General features: G+C 53.4%; 1 protein-coding gene across 1 annotated transcript in view; it reads left to right on the forward strand.

The window, feature by feature from the left end:
• The window catches only part of ADGRD1 (adhesion G protein-coupled receptor D1), a 212,557-nt gene that overhangs the window by 185,749 nt on the left and 1,784 nt on the right, over positions 1 to 25,024 (forward strand). Inside the window, exons 21-26 of the mRNA XM_011981953.1 lie at positions 5,212 to 5,278; positions 7,680 to 7,746; positions 18,442 to 18,533; positions 22,763 to 22,889; positions 23,700 to 23,741; positions 24,817 to 24,909. Coding sequence (XP_011837343.1) covers positions 5,212 to 5,278; positions 7,680 to 7,746; positions 18,442 to 18,533; positions 22,763 to 22,889; positions 23,700 to 23,741; positions 24,817 to 24,909 — 488 coding nt within the window. The remainder of the gene's footprint in view (positions 1 to 5,211; positions 5,279 to 7,679; positions 7,747 to 18,441; positions 18,534 to 22,762; positions 22,890 to 23,699; positions 23,742 to 24,816; positions 24,910 to 25,024) is intronic.

Below are 25,024 nucleotides of genomic sequence, written 5' to 3' on the forward strand. Positions count from 1 at the left end.
TGCTGTCATTCTGGGGAGGGGTCTGCTGAGCAGTTCGTGCTGTCTCTGGGGAGGGGTCTGCTGAGTGGCTCGTGCTGTCATTCTGGGGAGGGGTCCGCTGAGCAGTTCATGCTGTCATTCTGGGAATCCGCTCCCCAGTGACGGGGCTTCCTTGCTGAGCTTTGCCCTTGCCCATCCCAAGGAGTCCCAGTGGGCACTGGAGGCTCTGGGTCGGGCTGTGCGTTGACACTCAGCATTCTCACAGTTGTGGAACATTGACCAGACATGAGGGACCTGCTGCTTGTTTCGAATACATTTAATTTTCACAGTCTTCATTATGCAAGTAGCAGGTAAACAGGCTTACTTTGTGCTTTGAGTTGGCAAATGTAATTTATTTGAGGATTAAGTGGAGATAAATTATGCTCCCCTCGTGGCTCCCTGGGGAGACTGAAGAGGCCACTTGGGCAGCCACCTGCAGACTGCTGCTGGTCATGCAGGGAGCTCCCCCAGTCACACGGATGTCCTCTGTCCTGTCTCGCTGCTCACGCTGTATCATCACGAGGATGCTTTTGCACACACTGGTCCTGAGGTCAGTGTCCTCTGCCCTCCCTCCAGGTCACGTGTGACCTGCTTCTTCAGGCCTCTGTGATGCTCCAGAGAGGAGAGCTGCTCCTTCCGATGATATCTGACCTCATCAGGGAGGATTTAGAGGATGATTTACGGCCAACCATCTATAGTTTATTATAGTTTCTTTATGGATACAGTCATATAATTTAGAGGCATATGTGCATGTGTGCGTGCACACACACACTCTCCATAAGCCACAGAAAAGACAGCTGGGGTGAACGAAAAGCGTCTGTAGGATTTGTTGCCAGAGTGAGCGGAATCTCTGTAGTGGGGCTGTGTATGTCGCCGATGGGATAGGGTTGGGGTGCGTGTGTGACAGACAGAGGATCTAAACCAGTCCAGCCTGGAAGGATGTTTTACTTGATCTGCACAATACTAAAGGGAAAAAGTGAAATATTTGCCAATATTTTAAGATTGAGGGATTTTACACAAGATTACAAAGTTCTTTTGAAAAATGAGGAGATCTAATGCCCTGAGTTTATATTCCTCCTTGACAACAGTGGCTGGAACTGTGTGTTTTCTGATACCAATGCGGCCCCAGTAGGAGACTGAGCTTGTAGTCCCTGACACAGTTCTCTGCAAATGGAGCGCTGGCTGTTTCTGTGAGTCCTGCAACCTCCATCTATCTCCCTGTCAGCTTTCCCTTAATTAATTTCATCAGGAGCCCGAGAACTGTGTCTTTCATTCCAAATGGATTGGAGCTGGCTACCAGCTGAAGTCGGGGGGTCTGCAGGCAGTTGGGCTCTCTCGACCTTCAGTTTTTAATTAAGGAGCTGGAGGCCCACCCAGAGCATGGCGGGGGGAGCCCCTGGGAGAGCGGCTTCTTCCTGCAGATTTCACCCTGGCCTTACTCTAGTTTTTGAGCAATATTATTTTTTGGAAACCTAGAGACTGTTCTGAAGCTGAGGTGGGGTGGTGGGGGCATCAAATCCACACCTAACCTTAAGGTGTTGTTGACTACTAGACTTGTGCTAGGAACTCTGAAGGGAGGGACAGATCCTCTGTCCTCAAGGAGCCCACAAGGAAGCCAGGAGAGCAGAGTGACAAGCGTTGGAGAATTTACACATCACTGAAGCAGACAAGAAACTCTGATTGCAAACTCAGAGGTGAAGGGAATGTAGCTCGTTTTATTTTTCTTTATTGCAACTTAGTTTCTTTTGTGAGCTCCTATTCCTCTGGGGACAAAACTTAATCTTCGTTCCAGGCCCCCCCTTTCTCTGAAGCTGCATTTTCATTCCAGGGAGATTGCATAATGCCACGATCACAGGAGGGGGATCAGTCAGGGCAGGCTGGCAAGGCTGCGATAACAAACAGCTTCCATCCCTCCTTGGTTTTAAAGAACAAACGTCATTTTCCTGTGCACGTGACATGTCCACGGTGGCTAGTGGTGGTGGACAGTGAAGAGCCCAGGCAGATGGAGTAGGCACCGCCTCGAGCCATTGCTGGATGCTGTGCAAGGGAAGGGGTCAGAGAGGACACTGCACTGGAAATCATGTGCTCAGCCCATAAGACACGTGTCGCTTCTGCACACCACTCAGTGCCCAGAGCCAGCCCCATGGCCTCAAGAACCCTGAGGGGCAGGAGTGCGGACCTCCCCTGTGCCCACATGTGGGGCATCTGGAAATAGGTGGCACCAGTGACTTCCATAGTTCCCTGGTATTGTCTCCCTCCACCCCATCTGTCGGGACACCTTGCCCCTGTGCCCATCCTCCCAGGCCTTCGCTTCACCCACCTCGGTTAATCTCTCAACACATGCTCCTCACCTGCCCCTGAATCTTAGGGGCAGATGCCAAGGACAGAACCGGTCTCATCCCTCTAAAGGTCACCGTGTTGCAAAGAGGAGCACACAAAGTAAATGTCTCTGATGATAGGGCCAGAGGGACTTAAATTGTTGGCAGAAGCATGTTCCAGGTCTGCCCGGGTTACTGTGTGAGAGTTTCAGACGACAGCAGTGGTGGGAAAGGGGTGAGGTCTGAGCTGGTTGATGATAGAGATTATTGCAGGATTAGCTTCATCATCGAGGGGCTCATGATTCAGAGACAGTGTATGTCATCCTCACGTCCTAATGATGAAGGCACTCACTATGTTCCCATGGTCTGAGCACAGAATTTCGGCTGGTTCCTTGCAGCTGCACAGCTGGTCCCGGGCAGCCCCAGGAATAGAACGAGGTGTCATCTGGACCCAAAGCCCATGCTCTTCCCACTCACTGTCTTCTCCATCCTACTGCCCCTCTCCTTATCCTCCCACTTAGGAATGTTTTCTTCTTAAAAAGCCCCACAAACTCACTCACACAGACTTCGTAGCTTCTGCAGCTCATTTTGGAGAAAGCAGACAGCGGGGCCCACCCTGTTCTCAGACAGACCCTTTGTCCTTGCCCATGGCTTGGCCTCTGCTGGACGCAGGGGTAGATGCAGGGGAAGAAATGGCAGCGAAGCTCACATAGGGAAACTCAGAGTGACCAGACGACAAAGGCCCACAGTCACTGCTGGGCCCCAACTGTGCACCTCTTCCACAGAGGCCACCTCGTCTCCTTCTGGACAACTTTATTGCCCAGACATTCTGTAATGCATTTAGATCCTTTTGACATTTAAAACAAAGTATTTCAGAGACAAGGCTGTCCAGGAAATGTCTTTCCAGGGTAATTAACTTAAAATCCAAACCCTGACATTTGGAAGGGCAGGCACGGTGTGTACTCTGCCCCCAGAGGGCACTGGAGGACTGTGGCCTGGAGGCACTCGGGCGGGTGCTGGAGCCGGGGGTGGGTGCCAGGAGCCACCTTCCCTCCTCCTCCTTCCTCTGGAGCAGAAATCTCCAAGAACCTGTGTGGCCTCAGCTACTGAGGCAGAGAACCGCATGCTCTTCATGGGGTTCCATCGCCCCCGCTGCTATCCCAGGAATCCGAGATGTGCCAGGAGCTGCTTCTCCTGAGCATCCTCCTGTGGAAAAGGTTCAGGGGTGGAGTAAGGAGCTGGTCCTTTGCAGTCTCTCCATCTCTCTCCCATCCTTCCCTGCAGAGGGAGCAGAGGAGAGAGGCTGCTGTGCTCAGGGTGGCTGCACCAGAGCAGGCCCCGTGGACGATGCTGAGTAACCAGAAGTGTGTTCTTTTCAGAAACAGATTCCCATTCGTGCAGGATCTGTTTCAAAGCTCACAGGTGCATGTGGAGGCAGAGCCATGTTTCCAGACAAATTCCATGGATGGCTGAGCGTGAGAAGTGTTGCAATGCGATCTTCCTTTTGGAGAGTCATGAGACACATTAGCACACAAAACCTCTGCACTTTAAAAGTGAAAGTAGAGGCCAGTTCAGATTTGGGTTAGGTGAGTTTCTAAAAGTAGTTTGACCATAGAGTGTTTTCGTTGCAGAATGACGAAGCTCTGGGGACTGCTGTGATCCAGATGCTTTCTACCTCATTCATGGACCTCCCTTCTATCACCACCCCCAAAAGTCTCACTTGGCTTTGTCAAATATTAAACACATTTAATTTATCACACTCAGTTTCAAGTAAGAGAAATCCAACTTGAACTGGCTAAAGCAAAAAGGGAATGTAATGGCTCACATAACAAAAAAGTTCCAAGATGTTGGACTTCAGGTATGGCTTGATCCTTGAGCTTAAGTAATATAATCAAGATTTTGTCTTCTTTTTCCATCTCTGAGATCTGATCTCCTGTATGTTGGAGCCACGTACTCTCTCGTGGTGCCAAAATGGCTGCCCGGACCCCAAGCTCACTGACATCCTTATCCTCTTAGGGGCTTGGTGCAAAAGAGAGTTTCTTCTCAGCAGTTTTGAAGAAAGCCCTTGATTGAGTCTCATTGGGCCAGCCAGGGTCACCTGCCCATCTTTGAACCAATAGCTGTGGCTGGGGGATTTGACATTCCAGTCAGCCAGTCCTGGGTCACATGCCTCAGAGCTAGGAAGGAACCAACCTGCCTGGACCTCATGGAAAGATGGAGTGTTGATGGGTTCCCTAAGGAAATTTTGGGCTCAAATACTATAAGAATGTGGACCGTGTGCGTGGCAAAGTCAGCCATATCCAATGTCCCCTTAGTCCCAACTGATCTCCCACCTTTCCCCTGCTGCTCTAGAACAGGACTTCTCAACCAACACTATGGATACTTGGGCTGGGTGACTCTTGTGGGGCAGTCTTGTCGGGTGCTTAGCAGGAGCCCTGGCCTCTGCCTGCCTGATTCCATCCCATTATGACAACCCTAGATGACTTAAGCCATTGCCAGTTGTCTCTTGTGGGGCCACCTTGGCCCTGGTTGAGAACCACAGGTCTAGATAGACCAAGCTGAGCTTCCCTTCCTGCCAGTCACAACACCACATCTCACCCACATGGTTTGTTTTGATGAAGACACACACACTTTGTCTAGTACATAAGTGTGAACATGTGAGTATGAGTGTGAGTGTGTGTGATTCCTTTGTTTAGACTAAAAGTTCTTTGAGGATAGGGGCTGTTCTGTGTCCCGACAAGTAGCACATAGTTCCCCCTCCGTATACATATATCAGGTGTACAAGGAATGAAGAAAGGAAGGGAGGGAGCGGGGAGGAGGGAGGGAGGGAAGAAAACTGGAGCAAGTGAACATGATATTCTCTGATCTTCTGCAGGCTTTCCTCTTCTGATCTGCATCATTTCACTGTCGTTTGCCATGGACAGTTACGGAACAAGCAACAAGTAAGTGCAGGGCTTTGCCTTGCTTTTGGCAGGCGTTCCATGGAACCGGTTGTGGTGAGGAGCCCCATGGCTCTTGCCTGCCTGTGCGGTTCTGGGTGCAGGGGTGCTGTGCAAAGCTGGCTCCCACAAGCCCAGGCAGTGAGAAAGTCGTGGTCCAGGGAGAGGGAGAAACAACCCAGCTGTGCTCTGGACATTTCTGGGCCTTGGAACTAGCAACAAAGACTACAGAGCGCCTCCAGGAATAGCAGGGGGCTGTAGGAGTTTCTGCTTGGAAATTTTTCACCCATGTGGTCTTCTCAGACACAGCTCTGGTCATCCACGGAGGCTGAATTGTGACCCTTTCACCCTTTCTTGGGGTGGTCAGCAAGGGCACTGTGCAGACCGTGTGCCCAGTAACTGACAGCGGGGCAGCTACCTGCATGTTGGAGTGCATGGGGCCTGCTGTGTGCCAGGCAGGTGGTCTCGAGGGTCCCGTTGCTTGGATAGTAGGGAATGGACCTTATGATGTCAGTATCTCCTGCTGCCACTTGAAATGCAGCTCATGGGCCCACAGTTGTGTCAGGAAGAGGATGGGATGGTGCTGTGGGACCACATCAGCTGTTCAGGTTCCAGAAATATGATTTTCTTTCCTTACGAGTTAAAGAGCTTTCACTCAAATGTCTCTTGGAAGCTGCTACCTGTTCCAGCCAAGCTGAGAAACCACTGAGTGAAAACGTGGAAGATAAATATTGACGGTGCTTACAAACAGAAAGGAAGCTGGGCATTTTCACAGCTTCAAAATGAGATAATAGTACAGACAAGTAGTGAAACTGGGAGAAATCCAGCCTTTTCCACGTTGGTGCAGGTTCCCTGAAGGCGAAGCATTTGTAGAAGGCAGTGTTTGAGAGCACGCTGAAACAGGCGTGGTTACGCAGACCACTGTTCTGGCCCATCCTTTCAATTCTGGATGCTGTTAGAAGTTGAGGGACTAATTAGAAGAAGAATGTTCTCCTCAAACACAGCTCGATGACATTTGTTCCCTTTTATCGCATCTAGAGCTTGAGGATGCTGGGCTCACCCACAGTCCTGAGTCCCAGGGTCTGACTCTAATATAAGCCTTTCCCACACTCTTGCCCGAAAGCCAGGCAGCACCAGCCAGGTTCAGGAAGCTCACCGGGTTTCTGAACAGGATAAGGTATCTATCAGAAGCCCCTTGTTGACTTAAAATTCTGCATGAAATGCTGGAAAGCACAATCTCTCTCTTTGCAGAAGCATCCCACTCTCCAGAGAGCTGGTTTGAATCGCGCCTCTGCAGAGGTACCATTCAGACTTGTGGTGCATTTTCCTTTTAAACGGTGCATCCTCAGATGAGAGGTTTCTCCTCTCCACACTCTGGGTGTGCAGCCATGAATGAGCCTCTGGCAGGTGCTGTCACTTGTTTTGGGGCATTTGCTGTCTCCTGGGCCGGGAGGTTCGGGGAGGAGTGGGGGCAGGGAGGCAGTTTGCCCACAGTGAAGTCACCTGAGCTTTTTAGGGCTCAGATTGCTCATCTGCAGGATGGGAGTGATCATAGCGCCCACCTCAGGGCCAGCATAGGAGTAAATGAGATGGAGTTTGTTGTGCATTGGGGCAGACCTGCTGCTCAGTGAGCAGTCACCGAGGGAGTGAAATAAGCCAGCCCCAGGGAGACACCACATTGTGTGCTAGTGAGGACTGCACCACGCACCTGCCCAGATCCAATTAAAGGCACTCCAGGTCCTTGGGAAACAGTGTCCCAGGAGTCAAGAAGATGAGATGTCCTCGGGAATCTTCGGCTCTTGACAGTGCCATAGGCTCTGGAGATGAAATTGTGAAGGAGTTGACTTTTTTTTTTTTTTTTTTTGCCTGAGTTCTGGGCGTCACTTCTCAGAGGCCAGATCCTCAAACCGGACCCTCCTCTCAGGACATCAGAGCAATCACTAGGACCCTCTGGAACCTTTCCTGTCAGTTGGAGGGCGCTGAGGGAGTGGAACTGACCCCGAGCTTTGGGCACATGGGAATGGTCAGGTGCTGTGTCACTGACGACTCATCAGTATGGTCATCCCTCGCAGAAGGCCCCTATTGGGTCATATTTGAAGTGCTCTGCAGGAAAGCCAGTCCCCAGCAAAGGTCTCCTTCATAATGAAATTAAAATCTATTTTGGATTTTGGCTAAACTCTCCAGAGGTTGCTGTCCTGGTCTGCAAACCTGGAAAATCCTTTAAGAATGAGACGTGGGATCATCATGGATAAAAATACATTTGCAGGGATTAGGAAAGTTGTATGGCTGCCCCAGGTGGACCCTGTAGCTGAGAAAGACATCACCTGAGCAACTACTTTTGGATGAAGGTACGCTGGCAGGTGGAACGAGGTGGTTGAAGTAACGGCTCTGCTTCCCTCCGCAGTTGCTGGCTGTCCTTGGGGAGTGGCGCCATCTGGGCCTTTGTAGCCCCTGCCCTGTTTGTCATCGTGGTAGGTTTCCTGCCCTTGTGGGCGCAGAGTGGGGCTGGGGAGGGGCAGGAGGAGAGGGTGCCGGGCTCTGGAGATGGCGCGGGGCTCCCTGAGGAGCTTCTGAAGGATGCAGTGGCGTTCCTTGGTCACTCCTTGCTAGGGCTCCTCTGGGCCAGTGACTGAGGGTCTTATTTCCCTGAACGCTCAGGAAGGCGGTGCTTTCCAGGCGGGTCCACTCAAGGCCCAGGGCTCTTCCAGCCGAGGCGGCAGGTGCAGGCACACAGCCCTGAGAACGGCACAGGCGCGGGCTCCTCCTTCCCCATCCTCCGGCGCCTTCTCACCCGCCGGCTCACTCCTTGCTCAGGAGTCACCAGGACTCCAAGGCTGCAGAGGGGAATCTCAGCAGAAGCCTCCAGGGAACCACACATAACAGTTACAGTGGTTTGCAGGTGACCGAAAACCCAACTGAGAGTTTGTTGTTGTTTTTGTCTTTGTTTTTTGGAGACGGAGTCTCGCTTTGTCGCCCAGGCTGCAATGCAGTGGCGGCGATCTCCCTGCAACCTCTGTCTCCTGGGTTCAGGCGGTTCTCCTGCCTCAGCCTCCCGAGTAGCTGGGATTACAGGCGTGTGCCATCTCGCCCAGCTAATTTTGTATTTTTGGTAGAGACGGGGTTTCACCGTGTTGGCCAGGCTGGTCTCGAACTCCCTGACCTCAGGTGATGTGCCCTCCTCTGCCTCCCAAAGTGCTGGGATTACAGGCGTGAGCCACTGTGCCCGGCCCCAACTCAGAGTTTAAACACGGATGGGGATTTACGGGCTCCGGAGTCAGGCCCATCTGTGGGGAGGCTGTGCCCAGGGCTCCTGCACCTGCGCTGGTCTGAGGCTCCTGTTGTCATCTTCTCTGCCTCCCGGATGGAAACCGAGGCTTTCCCCAGCACTCCCCGCGCAAGCCCCACGCTGGTTCTCATTGGCTGTGGTGAGTCATGTGTCTGTCCCAGAACCAATCAGGGAAATGGGGTGGAGTGGAGTGATTGGCCAGGTCTGCCCCACGTGATTTCCTTGTGTGGTTAGCACCGGTGGACGCCGGGAGCTGCTGGCGTGGTGGGGTCGTGATCAGAGGGGCGACCTCAGCAGAGGCTGTGCTTTCTCCGCTGTGCCTCCACGTCCCTGCGTCTGAGGGCCCTGCCTGGTTGGGCCCGGGCTGCGCGTCCTGGCCCAGGCGTCCCGTCTGCAGGTGGGGTCAGGACGCCGCAGCGAGCTGGAGCAGCTCCCTGGGCTGAGGCGCATCGGGGGCCCGGGGGCGTTGGGCCGCGCGCCACCCGCCAGGGGGCAGGAGTCTTTGTGCGGGCAGAGCGGTCGCAACGGAAAGGCTGGTGGCATCAGAGCCTCCCTCAGCGTCTGCAGAGCTGCGAGGGCTGGTTTTTCTTTCAGTGAATCGCTGTGGGCTGCAGACGGGACCTCTGGGGCTGTGCGGTTGAGCTCTTAGGGTCTGGGGGCCGCAGCGCCTCCCCAGGGCTGCGCGAGGATCACCTGCCATCGCTTCACCAACTCCGCCCTTTAAAGAGTGGCAGAGGCTTCAGTGAGAGGTCCTCGCGCTCCCTGGGCGTCTGGGAGGACGACTAATTCTGTCAATCAAAATGCAGAAACGCTTTCAGGACGGACTCCAGGCCCCTCGGTCATCAAACTCCTGGCTGGAGCTTGGCCAGTGGGAGGGAGTGTACAGGACGTTCAGTGACAGAGGGTGGGAAGGGAAGTTGTATTCAAGTCTGCTGGTTTTTTGTTCTCTCTCTCTACTGACTTAAACCCTCTAGAACCGCAGGGCCTGCGCAGAGCAGGCCCCTGTCTCAGACATTGTCCTGGTCATCTGGCTTTCCTGTCTCACCGTGGTCAGGGACAGCTGGGGTTCCGAGGTGGCTCTGCCTGGCTCCTTCACCACCCACGCGGCGTGGGGCCCAGCGCCAGGAACCCACCACCCCTGTGTCTCCCAGCTTCTCTAGAGTCCCTTTTGTCATTGCTGAGGGGACGTTACCTTCAGGGCCCCATCCCCACCCCACTCCTTGTTGTCAGTGGCCATCATTCCTGGAGGACAGAACGAGTCCTCAAACTCATTACATAATTGAATGGCCTGGGGAGTTTTTTGTTTTTTGTTTTTTGAGACAGTCTGTGCTGTCACCCAGGCCTGAGTGCAGTGGCATGATCTTAGCTTACTGCAACCTCTGCTTCCTGGGTTCAAGGAATTATCTTGCCTCAGCTGGAACTACAGGCAGGTACCACCAAGCCCAGCTAATTTTTGTATTTTTAGTAGAGAGAAGGTTTCACCATGTTGGCCAGGCTGGTCTCAAACTCCTGACCTCAGGCGATCCACCCGCCTCGCTCTCCCGAAGTGCTGGGACTGCAGGCGTGAGCCACCGCACCCGGCTCTGGGAAGCTTTAAGAGTATTCCCGCCTAAGCTCCACCTCCTGAAGTTTCAGCTTCTCGGCCTTTAGAATCTTCCAGATGATTCTCAGCACAGCTGGCTTGAGGTCCTTACGCCTTCCTGGGACATTGGTAGCAACAGGCAGATTGGAAGGGGAGCAAGAGCTGAATGGGGCAGCCTTAAAAGATTCCAGATTCAAGTGCGGAGGTCAGCAAACTGCAGCAGTGCGGCCCACTACCTGCCTCTGTAGACTGAGTTTTCTTGGACACAGCCATGTCCATTGATTTGCATGTTGTCTGTGGCTGCTTTCAGGCTAAAACAGCTGAGCTGAATAGTTGCAACAAAGACCGCATGGCCTGCAAAGCCGAAAATACTAACTGGCTCTTGGCAGAAAACTTATCAACCTCTGGGCCAGGGGGTGCCATGGAGGTTCCAGCGCTGACCCCTGCAGGGAGTGCTGTGGATGGGGATTGGGGGTCTTGTCCCTCTCATCTCTTCAGAGGATCCCAGAGTTTGTGCCATCTGGGTCAATTCCTCATTTACCCACAAGACCTGAGCCTTATTTCCAGATGAAGAAAGCAGGTTTTGGGATAACAAGTATTGCATGACCCCATTTGTTTAAAAAGTTAAAAGCTCTATACGGGTACATACTCACATGTGAACATATAACTGAATAAGAAAATGCCTGGACAGATGCACACAAAATAATGGTTCCCTAAGGAGAGGTTTGGGTTTGGGGAGTATGTGCTTCAAGATTATATGCATCTAACCCACGTATTGCCTGCATAATTTGAAAATTAAAAACTTTTAGGAAGCTGTGTGTTTGCATTAGGACATGCGGTTTCCCTGTGTCCTGGCAAAGTTCATCCTGAAAAGGCAAGAATTTGGGAGACAGCAAAGGGTCACTGTGGGGCCTGCTGGGCCTAGGGTTGAGGAGAAAAGGGCAGAGCTGAGCCACTTCCAGTAACACCCCCCACCAGGCATCTACTGCCAAACACACACACTGCCCACTGTCCCTTCTCAAATTGTTCTCTGCTATAAGGCAGGGAAATGGCTTTTCATTCACTCTGTGATTCCAGTTACACAAAATGCGAACATGCCCGTAGGCCCAGCATTCCCTGGTGTCTTAGTCTGTAGGGCTGCCGTAACGCAGGACCACAGCATTCCCTGGTGTCTCAGTCTCTAGGGCGGCCGTAACACAGGACCACAGCCTGCACAGCTTAAATTTATTTTCTCATAGTTTTGGAAGCCAGAAGTCCAAGATAGAGGAGGTCGCCAGGGTTGATTTGTCCCGAGGCCTCTCTCCTTAGCTCGTAGATAACTGTCTTTTCCCTGAGTCCTCACATGGTTTTCACTCTGTGCATCTGTGTCTTAATCTCCTCTTAAAATAAATGACTGCTTAGGCCAGTCATTGGATTAAAGCTCACCCTAGTGACCTCGTTTTAACATAATTACTTCTTTAAAGAACCTGTCTCCAAATGGTCTTGTTCTTAGATACAGAGGCTTAGGGCTTCAGCATATGAATTTGAGGGGACAGAGTTCAGCCCATAACACCTGATTTTCCAGAAGCCACAGAGCCTAGACACCCCATTCCTCCAAAGAGCAGGGACTCTGTGGATGTTAGGGGCACTTTAGCCTCAGCCTTCAAAATGGCTTGTTCTCTGCTGGCCCTACTGAGGAAGGAAGGAGAGTGTCTCCCGGTCTGGGGAGGAGAAGGAGTCTCTTTGATTTAAAATCTTTGTCTCCCTTGGGGAGAAGCCAGGGTAGCTATATGTCTGTATAGAGACAGTTAGAGATATGGTTACAGACATATATACAGAGGTATAGATGCAAACAGATACATAGAGACTGATACACAGATACAAACAGATACAGATATAAATTATAGGCAGATACATGGATACGGATACAAATACAGATATAGATAGAGATGCATTGCTATAGATGCATAGGTACAGAAAACATAAATGTAGATACAGATACATACAGATGCTCCTGAACTTACAATGGGATTAAGTCCTGATAAACTCATCGTAAGCAGAAAAATCGTAAATTGAAAATGCATTTAATACATATAACCTACAGAACATCATAGCCTAGGCTACCTCAAACATTCTCAGAACTCTTCCATTAGCCTAGAGTTGGGCAAAATCATCTAACACAAAGCCTATTTATAATGCAACATTGAATATCAAATGAAATTTATTGAATACTGGAAGTGAAAAACTAGTTGTATAGGTTTGCGGAGTACAGTTTGTACTGACATGTATTGCTTTCACACTGCTGAAAAGGTGAAAAATTGTTACTCAAACCTCCCTAAGTTAGGAACTGCCTGTAGATACATGTAGATACAGATACATACATATGGATACCTAAATACAGACAGACACATACTGCTGTGGTCTGAATGCTTCCCTCGAAGTTCATGTAACTTAATTTCCAGTGCAGGGGTTGAGAGGTTCAAGGTGGAACCTTAGGAGCTGATTCAGTCGTGAGGGTTTTGCTCTCGTGAATGAATTAACGCTGCTATTGTGGGAGTGGGTTCATTACTGAACGAGTGGGTTTCTGATTAAAAGATAAGTTTATCCCCCTTCTCTCTTATCAGGGGAACCAGCCCCCAGTATTTCAACATAGGTTCTTTTCTATTTTCCCTAAGTGTCGGCTGGTCTGAGAAATAAAGGGAAAGAGTACAAAAGAGAGAAATTTTAAAGCTGGATGTCTGGGGCAGACATCCAATGTCAGCAGATTCTGTGATGCCCCCTGAGCCATAAAACCAGCAAGTTTTTATTAGTGATTTTCAAAGGGGAGGGAGTGTACAAATAGAGTGTGGGTCACAAAAATCACATATTTCAAGGGCAACAGAATATCACAAGGCAGATGGGCAGGGCAAGGTCACAAGGCCAGGGCAAAACTAGAATTACTAATGAGGTTCCCTGTCCTGCTGTGCACGCATTGTTATTGATAAACATCAGGAAACAGGGTTTGAGAGCAGACAACCAGTCTGACTAAAATTTACTAGGCAGGAATTTCCTAATCCTAATAAACCTGGGGGCGCTGCAGGAGACTTGGGCACGTTTCATCACTATCTACAACTGCATAAGGCAGACACTCCCAGAGCAGCCATGTTAGAGGCCCCCCCGGGAATGCGTTCTTTTCCCAGGGCTGTTACTTATTAATACGCCTACTGGGGAAAGAATTCAGCAATATTTCTTACCTGTTTTTGACAATAAGAGAAACATGGCTCTGTCCTGCCTGGCTCCCAGGCAGTCAGACCTAAAGGTTATCTGCCCTGTTCCCTGAACATCGCTGTTATCCTGTTCTTTTTTCAAGATGCCCAGATTTCATATTGTTCAAACATACATGCTTTACGAACAATTTGTGCAGTTAACGCAATCATCACAGGGTCCTGAGGCGACACACATCCTCAGCTTACAAAGATGACGGGACTGAAAGAGTATTGATTGGGGAAGTGATAAGTGTCCATGAAGTCTTCACAATTTATGTTCTTCTGTCACGGCTTCAGCAGGTCCCTCCGTTCGGGGTCCCTGACTTCCCGCAACACCCTCTCTCTGTGCTCTCTTGCTTTTCCGACCTCTGCTATGGTACAGTGCCGCAAGAAGACCCTTACCAGATGCAGGCCTCTCGACTTTGGATTTCCCAGTCTCCCAAACTGTAAGAAATAAATCTCTGTTCTTTATAAATTACCCAGTCTGTGGTATTCTGTTATAGTAGCAGAAAACAGACTGAGGCACACACTGTTGTGTAAACTACATATTTGTATATGTGTGTATGTACCTGTATAGCCCTTTCATTGTGAAATAGTGGTGTCCATTTCAATGTTTTTTCACAAATCAACATTCTGGTGACCCTGAGCTAAGTCAAGAAACAGAACACCAGGATTCCTATGCAGTCCTGCCTCCGTCCTCCTACCAGAGATCACCGTGATCTTGGCCTTCAGAGTAGCCACAAGAGCTTTGCTTTACAGTTCTGCTGCCTCCATGTGCATTCCTGTTTTTCTTCTGCAACGAGGCCTGTGAGTTGTTTCTTTGACATCTATCTGCCTTGAGTGGCTTGTTGCTGTGTTCTAATGGGGAGATGCTTGGCTGCTGGAATATCCATGGTACTCTACACTGTATATGCCTCACTCCCAGGGCATTTTCTGATTCATAGTTGAGTGTGGGTGTACCATACGGCCAGGCAAGGATGAGGGTGAGTGAAATGGAGTGAGGGTCTGATTCTGTTTTATATTTTCATGAAATGTCAGATTTGTGCCACTCACAGCCACAGTCCCCCACTTCACTGCACTGATACAGGACTGGAGGCCATGGCGAGCTGCTCCTCCTCTTATGAAGCTACAGCAAATGTATCATCCTGATAAGATGGAAAAAATGTGCCTGGAAAATGAAAGCAGACTGACCCAGATTAAAAGAAAAAAAAAAGACCCAGCAAAATCTTTGGAGAAAAAGGAAAGATGATGAATTCTGACAAGTAATAATGTGATCAGCTTAACTGTTATGAAACACTTATAGTAGATCTTATGCAAAGCGGTCAAGATAAAGGCCTTGAAATCTCAATCACTTGTAGCATTTCACATTGGCAAAACATTTTGCTGCAAGTTGATCATCCTTTCAGTGGCCTTGTCAGAAAAGTCTGGGAACAGTCGTGTGTGCATCTTTCAGCTTAACAGCGAGAGGTCTGGGGCAGAACCACACTTTATAGCCTCCAGTGGCAAAGCAGGAGTGATGATGAGACCCTGAGCTCAGGTGGGGTGTTGGTTGATGAGAACACTGCACTCACTCAAGTTGCTCGAGATCCTCTCCAGCATCTCCAGGCATCCCTCTCATGGGTCCCAGGCTTCATGGTTTCTCCATCCCCTGAATCACTGCAACACTGCATCACTAACTTTCTATTCCACCTGACCCCAAGGACACTGCTCAGTTCACAGGAAATGGGTTTCATATTATTTCCTTTTAATTTATAATTGTTTAAAACTAAAATTTAGTTAAAGAATTTGTTTTTTGAATTGGCGACACAAAATTGAAAGGAAAAGCTTGAGAATCTATGCATAAATGTGTCTGCCTATGTGTGTTTCTACATTCCCTGGTTTCCACCCTCCCTCCAAACAGGTAACCCGTGATGCTGGTTTCATGGGTATCCAGGCAGTTTGTGCAGATAGGGGAACTATTAACTACATCCCCACCCCATCGCGGCCTTCAGTGTATGTGGGGGCTGTGGCTTCTTCACCGACGAAGAGCTGCCTCAGTCTGTCTCAGACCCAAAAAGTGCTCCATAGAGTGGGTGTGCACGGCAGCCCCGCCCTCCTATCTGTGTGTGAGTGGCAGCCCCGCCCTCCTATCTGGGTGCGAGCGGCAGCCCCGCCCTGCTGTCTGGGTGCGAGTGGCAGCCCTGCCCTCCTGTCTGGGTGCGAGCGGAAGCCCTGCCCTGCTCTCTGTGTGTGCGTGGCAGCCCCACCCTGCTGTCTGGGTGTGTCAGTCAGCCCCGCCCTGCTGTCTGGGTGCAAGCGGCAGCCCCGCCCTGCTCTCTGGGTGTGAGTGTCAGCCCTGCCCTGCTCTCTGTGTGTGCGTGGCAGCCCTGCCCTGCTGTCTGGGTGTGTCAGTCAGCCCCGCCCTCCTGTCTGGGTGCGAGCGGCAGCCCTGCCCTGCTGTCTGGGTGCGAGCGGCAGCCCTGCCCTGCTGTCTAGGTGCGAGTGGAAGCCCCGCCCTCCTGTCTGGGTGCGAGTGGCAGCCCTGCCCTGCTCTCTGTCTGTGTGTGCGTGGCAGCCCTGCCCTGCTGTCTGGGTGCGAGTGGCAGCCCTGCCCTGCTCTCTGTCTGTGTGTGCGTGGCAGCCCCGCCCTCCTGTCTGGGTGCGAGTGGCAGCCCTGCCCTGCTCTCTGTCTGTGTGTGCGTGGCAGCCCCGCCCTCCTGTCTGGGTGCGAGTGGCAGCCCTGCCCTGCTCTCTGTGTGTGCGTGGCATCCCCGCCCTGCTGTCTGGGTGTGAGTGTCAGCCCCGCCCTCCTGTCTGGGTGTGAGTGTCAGCCCTGCCCTGCTCTCTGTCTGTGTGTGCGTGGCAGCCCTGCCCTGCTCTCTGTCTGTGTGTGCGTGGCAGCCCTGCCCTGCTGTCTGGGTGTGTCTGTCAGCCCTGCCCTCCTGTCTGGTGTGCGTGGCATCCCCGCCCTGCTGTCTGGGTGTGGACGTTCAGGTTGTTTCCAGTCTTGTTACAGACAGTCCCTTGCCTGTGTCAGTGGGCGAGGTACGCAGAATAGAAATCCCTCAAGGGAAAGGGCGTGAGTTGCAGAATGGCAGAGTCAGGACCTAGGGAAATCTCCACTCCCAAAACAAGGAAAAAACTGGAGGAATTGTTTTGAAAAAATATTCGGAATTCTAGAAACAAAGGCATGCACACCAAAAGCATTTATTCAAGAAAAACTTCTGAATCTCAGTAAGAAGAGCAAGCAGAGTCTGTGGCAATTTGACTTGGGGCAACTTTCATTTCCACCCTCCCTCTGTGTGATGCTGTAGCCACCACTGGAGGCACAAAAGTGCTTCCCAGGCAGATGGCCAAGGCCAGCCTGCCCCGAGGACACAGGCCACACTTACACATCAGTGACCATCAGTGGTCTGCAGTTGAAATCCCCACTCCTTGGAGTAATAACTGCACATTAATCACTTAAGCTTTTGTCACTGTCCTAGTTGAATGGAATCATCGCTGCATTTGAAAACCACTGACCTGTCATCCATGCTGCTCCCGCTTTCTGCTTGTTGTTACACAGGGAGGTTGGCTGGAGGGCATCCGCGTTTCTGGACATGCTATTTGTGCAGACGCCATGCTGGGTGGCTAATATGTTCACTTATTTTCTCTTCCCTGGCCTTGGGACACTTCTATTATTAGCCTCACTTTACAGATGGGAAAATAAGGGCAACTAAGGTGCATCAGACTATCAGCTGAGCTGGGCATGAGCTGAGCTGCCAGGTGTTGAGGTGGTCAGTGAAAACAGGAGCCGAGGAGGGAACAGTTGGGGTGCTCACTGCCACAATAGTGTCCTAAAGGGCTAGGCAGGAGGGGGCAGTCCCACCATGCACTGTTCTCCCCCAGAGAACAGCACCAGGAGGGTCTGAAGCCTCTGTGCAGACAGGGCCGTCTGCTGCTGAGAGAGCCCTGGGCGGAGGGCTCCTGCTGATTCCTGGGCTTGGGAGCTGTCCGAGGAGGAAGGGGAAGGGCTCACAGTGGAAAAGTCCTGGGTACAGAAGGTGCCTTCAAGGCCCCTAGGGTGAGGCAGGCTCAGCTGGTGCTTCCGAAAGGCCTGGCGCGGGTGCCTAGTCCAGGGGTGCAGATGTGTGCAATCACGAGGTTGGCCCATCCCGTGTGGGGCCCAGCGGCTTGCTCTCTGACTGCAGCTCCCTTCAGAGACTGCCAGGCTCTGGCTGCACCCAGGCTGGCGTAGGGACAGCAGCTGCCCTGTGAGGCCGGCCAGGTAGAGTCCTGTTCATTGCCTGAAAGTTCGTGCCTGAGAGTTCACCCAGAGGACTTTCTGCTGGAGCTGCTCCTTGCTGACGCTGTACACGGCCTCAGAATTTTTCAGACACAAGAGAGAAGGCTAACCCTCACCCTAACCCTGTAGCCAGAGGACATTAGGGGACTCTTCTCCCTGCTATGCCTGCCTCGCCAGCCTCCTACTGAGGGAGCTGCCCAGGTGAGGGGCAGGTTGTGCTGAAGCCTCTATCAGGGGCCCCTCAGTGTCCCGCCCAGACATAGGTCCCAACGGGAGCCGTCCAGCAGTTTCCCAGCAAGGAGGGGCATTGGCAGGAGATGATGACGCTGAGCCGCAGCTTCTGTGGCTCACACAGCCACAGGTCCGGGCCGGGTGGGAGATGAGAGCCAGCCGCTGGGCTGGGGCCTGGCACTTGAGCAGTCATTTGCACAATAGGCACCATCATTCTCATCACCTGGGGCACTGAGGCTCCGAGGACCTGGGTGAGTTGCCCAGGGTCACGCTAACTGAGCAGATGCTAAGATGGGGTCTGGCCCAGGCTCATCCCCTCATGCCTGGATGTGTTCCTGGGACTAGAACTTGGCTCTGCCGTCTTCACAGCACTGGAGCTCTCAGAGGCAAGCTTGCACGTTGTGTGTGTCGGTAAAGGCCCACGGAACAGAGTGAGATTTGTCCCAGCGACGACCCTGTGTCCCAGGAGCCCTGGCCGGGCAGGGGTAGCCTGTGGTGAGGGCAGTGGCCACGTGGATGCCGCTCTCCTGCAGGTGCAGCCCGGTCCCTCCTCAGCTTCCTCCCTGGCTTCTTGTGCAGGTCAACATTGGCATCCTCATCGCTGTGACCAGAGTCATCTCACAGATCAGCGCCGACAACTACAAGATCCATGGAGACCCCAGTGCCTTCAAGTAAGTTGACCTCAGGCTGCCAGCAGTGCCACGGCCCTTCTGCCCCCAGAGGACTGCTTTGAGGTCACAGGAGAGATAGCCACTCCTGCCTCCTGTGGCCGGCACCAAAGCCCTCCACTTGCTCGGTGTCCCTGCGATCTTGGGGCAGCTCTGGCTTCATGCCCTCGTGTGGCTCTCATGACCCAGGACAAGGCCTTTACCCAGCCCCAGAGCTCCCATGTGTAGAAGAACAGGGTCTCCGGATGTTCTCGTAGGGATTTCTTCACCGCAGGGTGATGAGCAGCTGGGGCCGGGGGGCGGCAACGGGGAAGATTCTAGAGCCAGAGAGCCCCTGCCAATCCTGCCTCTGCCCTGGCCATCCGCTGGACTCAGCGAGTTCTTTAGCCTCTCAGCACCTCACCTTCCTCACGTGCAGAACGGGATAGCAGGTTCCGCCTCGGCTGGCGCATCAGGGAAAGTCCAAGGGAGAGTAGTGTCCTGGCGTGCTCTGGGCTGCCCACCTGGAGAAGGGGCGGGGGTCTCTGGGAGGGATTCCAGCCACACAACTCACTGCCATCGGGGTGTCCTGACAGCATCTGTTAGGGCCCAGCCAGTTGCAGGTGACAGAAATCCCAGCATGCGCTGGCCTTACAGAAGGGGGACTGACGGACGCAGGTGACTGTAAAGTCCAGAGCTCAGAAGTCTAGGCGTGGCAGGAATTGTTTGGTAATTGCAGCACCGGGGCCCAGCTTCTCCTTCGCATCCTCCGTGTTAGCTTCAGGCTGAGGTCAACTCTGCCCCCTGGTGGCAGAATGGCTGTGGCAGGGGTTCAGGCCCACGGGGGAGTCCCTGTCCCACCTGCTCAGACAGAGGCCTGCGCCTGGAGGAGGAGGGGGACTCAGGCTGGGCCTGTGCCCTCCGTGAGCCAGACCCTGTAGAGGGGATTCACTCATATGACTGTGTGACTGTTCAGTCAGCACCCCCAAACCACAGGGCCAGAAAGCTGGGGAGGCGGTCCCTCACAGGGAATTTGGGGGCTTTGTGAAGAATAGGATATGGGTACCAGGCAGCTGACGTTCCGTAATGTTACTTCAGCCACCGTATATCTTTTCTGATGTGAAAGCAAAAGTGGTAAATATGTCAGCAGTGAATCTATGAGAGAATTAGTCCGTAATGAATTCCAAACACCATAAATTAACCTGACAAGAGGCTGCAGCCTCCTCGGGCTGTTCAGCTCCTGCAAACCTTCACGGGCTGTGCCCCGTGCGAGAAGAGAAGCTTGTGGGGTCAGAGATCATGTCCTTTCTTCTTCCATTGCTGAGACCAGGCTGGTCTCCTGGACCCCTCGTGGCCTGGCCGGGGAGGGACCTGTCCCTTCCTCACCCCAGCCCTCAGCTCCCCAGGCCCTCACCTCAGCGTTCAGGGTCGGCCAATCTGTTGCCAGCTTGTCTCAAGCAAAAGCTCACGCTCCTCTGTCTGAGCCCGATGAGACCACTACTCACTACGCCCACTGTCAGCAGAACACCCCCGTGTACCTGCCTCATACCTGTGCACCAACTTCCATCTCTACCCCACTGCCCCCAGCCTCCCAGCAGTGCCCATCCAGGAAGCAGCTTCTGTCCACTGCCTTTGCTTCTCCATGGAAATGTCCTCCAAGCGACAGGCTGGCACTGTGTCTGCAGCTCTTGTGAAAGCTCAAGGTAGCGTGCCCCGGGAGAGCATGCCCAGGTCTTTGCAGGGCACAGCTGAAGGCACTGCCCACCGTTCCCACCTGACTCTGCACCTGGCAGCCCAGGGATGCGTCCCTCCCAGGGAGGTGCAGGCAGGCGTCTCTGGGGACAGACCTGTCTGGGTCCCTCTCCATTGTGCAACCCAGCACATTCCCCAGTGCCTTCAGCTCCTCTCCTTTGGGCAGCCAGGTCTGCCCCCGGGGGATGCTTCCTCACAGTCTTAGTGTGGATTGTGTAACACTGGACTCCCAGGGCTGAGGAAGCAGAGCCAGGGAGCCGCAGCGCCAGGCAGGAAGAGGGCAGTCACGACATCGTGAGGAAGTCTCCTCAGCACCTTCCTATTCCTCATCCTCTGGTTTTACTCTAGTGATTTTCTTTGTGCCAAGCAGCCCAGTACTCAGTGAATAACGAGATAAGATTCTTCCTCAGGGCTCTCCACAGGGTTGGCTTACACTCCCCCACAACCCGCACCCCGCCCCGCCACACACAAGAAAAGTGGAGAATAGAACAGGTGAGGTCTGAGAACGGAGAGAAGTCTGGTTTCACTTTTTAAAAGTCTCTGTTTATTGACTGTGATTTCAGACTCCTGAAAAAGAAGCAGGGAATGGTCAGGTTTTACAAGAGGGACCCTGGGGGCGGGGGCGTGAGGGTGAGACCCCCACGGAGGTGCACCTGTGAGTAGGTGACTATGGGGGCCGGAGACTCGGCCTGAGCCCCCCAGGCCAGGGCTGACCTTAGGGGAGCAGAAGGGGGTCATAGATCAGAGAGGAAATCACACCCCCTGCCCAGAGCCTCCTCCAGGTCCAGGGACCCCTTCCTGCTTTTGACCAGGGACACTGACAGCTCTGGCCGTGTTGAGACGCCTCAGAGCTTCAGCTCGGCGTCTTCCCCCAATATCTTCTTTTATTGTTCATTTTAAGAAAAGTCAAACCATCACTTTCAAAGTAGCACATTTTGGTACCTATTTCTCGGTGACCTTTCCTTTCAAATATGGTTTCCCGGGATGTAAAGATTGTAGCTGAATAATGCATGATATCTTTGTTTCTCAGAGACAGGTGTTTTATTTTTACTGCGTTAGTGTATGAGAACAAGCTGGCTGCAGCTTCTCTGAGATCTGAAGTGCTGGAACACTTCTGGGTTTTATAGGCACCCATTGCCAGGAGCTGTCAGTGCCAGGTTCTGGGGCTCTTGACAAGGGAGCTCATTATGGCCGCGTCTCACCTCCTCCAGGGAGGTGCCAGATCCGTGTGCAGCACTGCTGCATGGCTGTCCATTTGTTCACCATTCATTCATTCAGTGTTTATCTCCTGAGAGCCTCTGAGTCCTGGCGCTGGGATGCACTTAGGGGTTACAGAGACAAAAGACCAAGTTCCAGCCTTTACGGAATCCACAGTCTGTGAGGGTGACAGTCTCAGTCACTGGGCGGAGTGATGAGGGGTAAACTGAGGCATGTGACAGTGGCTGACCTGGGCAGCAGGAACTCTAGACTAGTCTCTAGACTTTTCTCTAAAGCTCAAAGGCAGAAGGTCCCTGCTGTGGAAGGCCTAGCTGTTTCAGAAGTCAGGATGGACTGGACTGGAGTTAGCTGGCCATGACTGACACAGCACATCAGGAATGGCTTTGAGGCAGACAGCTGGTGGGCCCAGTCAGAGTGGGTGCTAACTCTGGCCCAGGTGGGGACGTCTGCATACCCTCTGGTTCTGCCCCTGATGAAACCCTCTATCACCTTAGCTATTACCAGGGACTGTGGGGCCTCAGTTTTCTTATTAGAAAATGAATGGGGTCAATATATAACCTGCCTGTCCTGTGTTGAGGGCCCGTGGGGCTCTAAGGAGATAAAAACGCATGCTGGTAGGGGGTGTGTTCGGGGATGGGGCTCTGTCAGTTCACAGCGCAGTTCAGCAAGCCTTTGTTCAGCACGTCCTTTGAGCATGACCAGGGCCATGAAGACGGTCAGTCGGTCCTGCCCTCTGAGAACTCACTGTCAGTGTCACAGGAGGGTTTGGGTGATCAGCGGGGGACACGTGGGCTGCAGCCCAGAGAGGCCTGGAGAATTCTTCCTGGCCATGGCCTCATTTCAGGCCCAGGCCTCATTGCCCCCTTCCAAGCGTCTCATAGGAGGCCTCTGGGTTCTGGATGCTTCAGGGACCTGCTGCTGCTTCAGTCCCCCGAACCTCTTCCCTCTGGCCTGGCTCCTCCTCCTCATCTTTGCAAACAGCTCAAATGCAAGCCCTGGGCCTGGGCAGAGTCTCCCTGTGGCCTGGGTGAGCCCGGGGTGCTATCTGAACTTTTCCAGAGCTCTCTCCCACCCACCAGCTGTAAGGGGATGGAGGTGTGGAAACACCGAAGCTCCTTCCAGGTAAACGCCTCACCCAAGGCTACCTGCAGGGAGGACCCCAGGTCTTGCTCCCAGCAGGGTGGTGCCTACACCCATCTGGAAGCCTGGCGTCTTGAGGGCAGTCCTCACAGCCTGCACCTGTCCTCCTGCTGCTCAGGATGACTGTCACTGTTTCTCTCCAGGTTGACAGCCAAGGCAGTGGCCGTGCTGCTGCCCATCCTGGGCACCTCGTGGGTCTTTGGCGTGCTTGCTGTCAACGGCTGTGCTGTGGTTTTCCAGTACATGTTTGCCATACTCAACTCCCTGCAGGTGAGAGCCCACGGGGAGTGGCAGGGAGGTGGGGCCACCAGCCGTCAGGAGCAGGCGTGCAGGGAGCTAGGGCTGGAGGGAGGCCTGCCCTCCCTGCCATACCTCAGGAGCCTGTAATGCAGGGCATCCCCAAAGGCCGAGGACTCTCAGAAAGCAGGGCCTGCAAGATCCTGACCCCTTCAGGGTGGGGCTGCCTGTGCTTCTGGCCGGCATCTGTAGTTGGCACGTCCTGGCTGGGAATGGAGGGACAGTAAGAGAGTCAGCCTGTGGCAGCTCTGGAAAGAGAATCAGGCAAAGAGGTGGCCAGGGCAGTCCTCAGGTGCTGCCCTCTGTGTGAAGGGCCGGGGAGGGTCACCTGGGAACCAAAGACTTGGGATGCCAAGGGTCAGGGCCCTCAGACCCATGGGCCTGCAAGGGAGGGCAGGCATGGGTCCCCTTCACCATCCATGGCCCTCCCGGCCCTCCCGAGGCTACTCGAGTTGTGTCTGTGTCTGCAGGCCGGTGGCACGTCTTCCGGAAGTGCCTGCCCTTGCCCCGCACTGAGCCTGCCTGGGAACCCACCTGCCGTTGCACCTTTGCCCACGCAGCCCCCCTGCTCTGAACTCGGTCCAAGCAGCTGCCCAAATCTAGGTTGGATCACAGGGTGGGACCCAGGACGCCCCTCCGTCCTCACAGGCCCCAGGTCATGGGACCTGGTGTCACAGCGTGCGGTGCCAGTGTCACTCTCAGGCTGCATGGGAGGAACCTCCAGACAGTGTTCCTAACTACATGCAAAGGGCTCTAATCTCCGTTTCTTCCCTCCCTTCCCAGGGACTGTTCATCTTCCTCTTCCATTGTCTCCTGAATTCAGAGGTACGTCCACTCTACTTCCTAGCAGTATGAAGCTGGCTTTTCCTTTCTGAAAGGTCACAGGAGTGGGAATAGCGTTGCCCTATCAGGGTGGTGTCTGGGACTCAAATCCTGAGCCAGCTGTGTTCCTGATGACAAGTTGTGTGCCCTGGGCCTGCTGCTCGGCAACTCTTCTCTCCCTGCCTCGTTGCTAAGCGATGGACAAGCATCTTCTCTCCCTGGAGAAGTCGCGACTGCATCCTGGGGAAATGCAGGCGTGTTCCCCAAAGTCTTCCTCAAGGCCTTGGGGAAGCTGGCCTGGCTGTGAGAGGGAGGACTGCTGTCCATGGGAGCTGGGAAGGGGACTTTTGTGATGTGGCTTCCTTGGACTGGGGCAGCCAGCACAGGCTCATTCTCGGTGCTGCTCTGAGCCTGGCACCTGCCATGTACTTGGCTGGGGGAAAGCAGGGGCTGCCCCAAGGACTTCTGTTCCTGTGGGAGAACTTTTCCCAAATCAGCTTTGAGCCCCTGCCAGGCTGAGGTTGTGGGAGCTGCCTTGGGGTGGGGAATGGGCCAGGGCAGAGGGGTCACCCTGCCTGGTCTCTCTCAGTGGCAGTGTCCGTTTGCAAGGACAGGCCAAGTGGGCCGAGGAGGGCAGAGCAGAGAGTCGCTGAGCAGGATGGTGACCGGGCAGAAGGGCTGCATGATCACAACGCCCAGTGACCCCTTGCAAGGCCTGAGGTGGATCGGGGTGGCAGGAAGGCAGTGCAGCCATGGAAGTCCACCCAGCCGCCCGCCACGCATTTTTATTTATTTGCTTCTCTCTCACACTCACCCCGGGACATTCACTGCTGTGTGTGAGGAGCCCAGCAGAGTCCACTCCAGACCCAGCTTCCCTGGCCTGCGGCACAACCTGGGTCTGCCACACAGAGCAGCGATGCACAGCTCAGCTGTGGAGCCACTAGCTCCGACTCCGTTATTTCCAAATCCCAACCTTCCCCGCACATCTGCTTCCGGGGTTGCACTGGCACAGACTCCTCTGGTTACGGCTGTTGCAGCCTCTGAAATTGCTTCTTGTGATCCCTTCCCTGCTTTTAAGGTGAGAGCCGCCTTCAAGCACAAAACCAAGGTCTGGTCCCTCACGAGCAGCTCCAGCCGCACAGCCAACGCGAAGCCCTTCCACTCAGACATCGTGAGTGCAGCCTCCTTAAACCGAGGGTCCCAGCCCATCCTCCCTCCCCAGGCTTGGTCGTCAGCAGGATGGCGTGTGCAGGCAGCAGGATGGGATGTGCGGGCAGCAGGATGGG

The sequence above is a fragment of the Mandrillus leucophaeus genome, unplaced genomic scaffold (genome assembly GCF_000951045.1).
Source record: "Mandrillus leucophaeus isolate KB7577 unplaced genomic scaffold, Mleu.le_1.0 Scaffold232, whole genome shotgun sequence".
NCBI lineage: Eukaryota > Metazoa > Chordata > Mammalia > Primates > Cercopithecidae > Mandrillus > Mandrillus leucophaeus.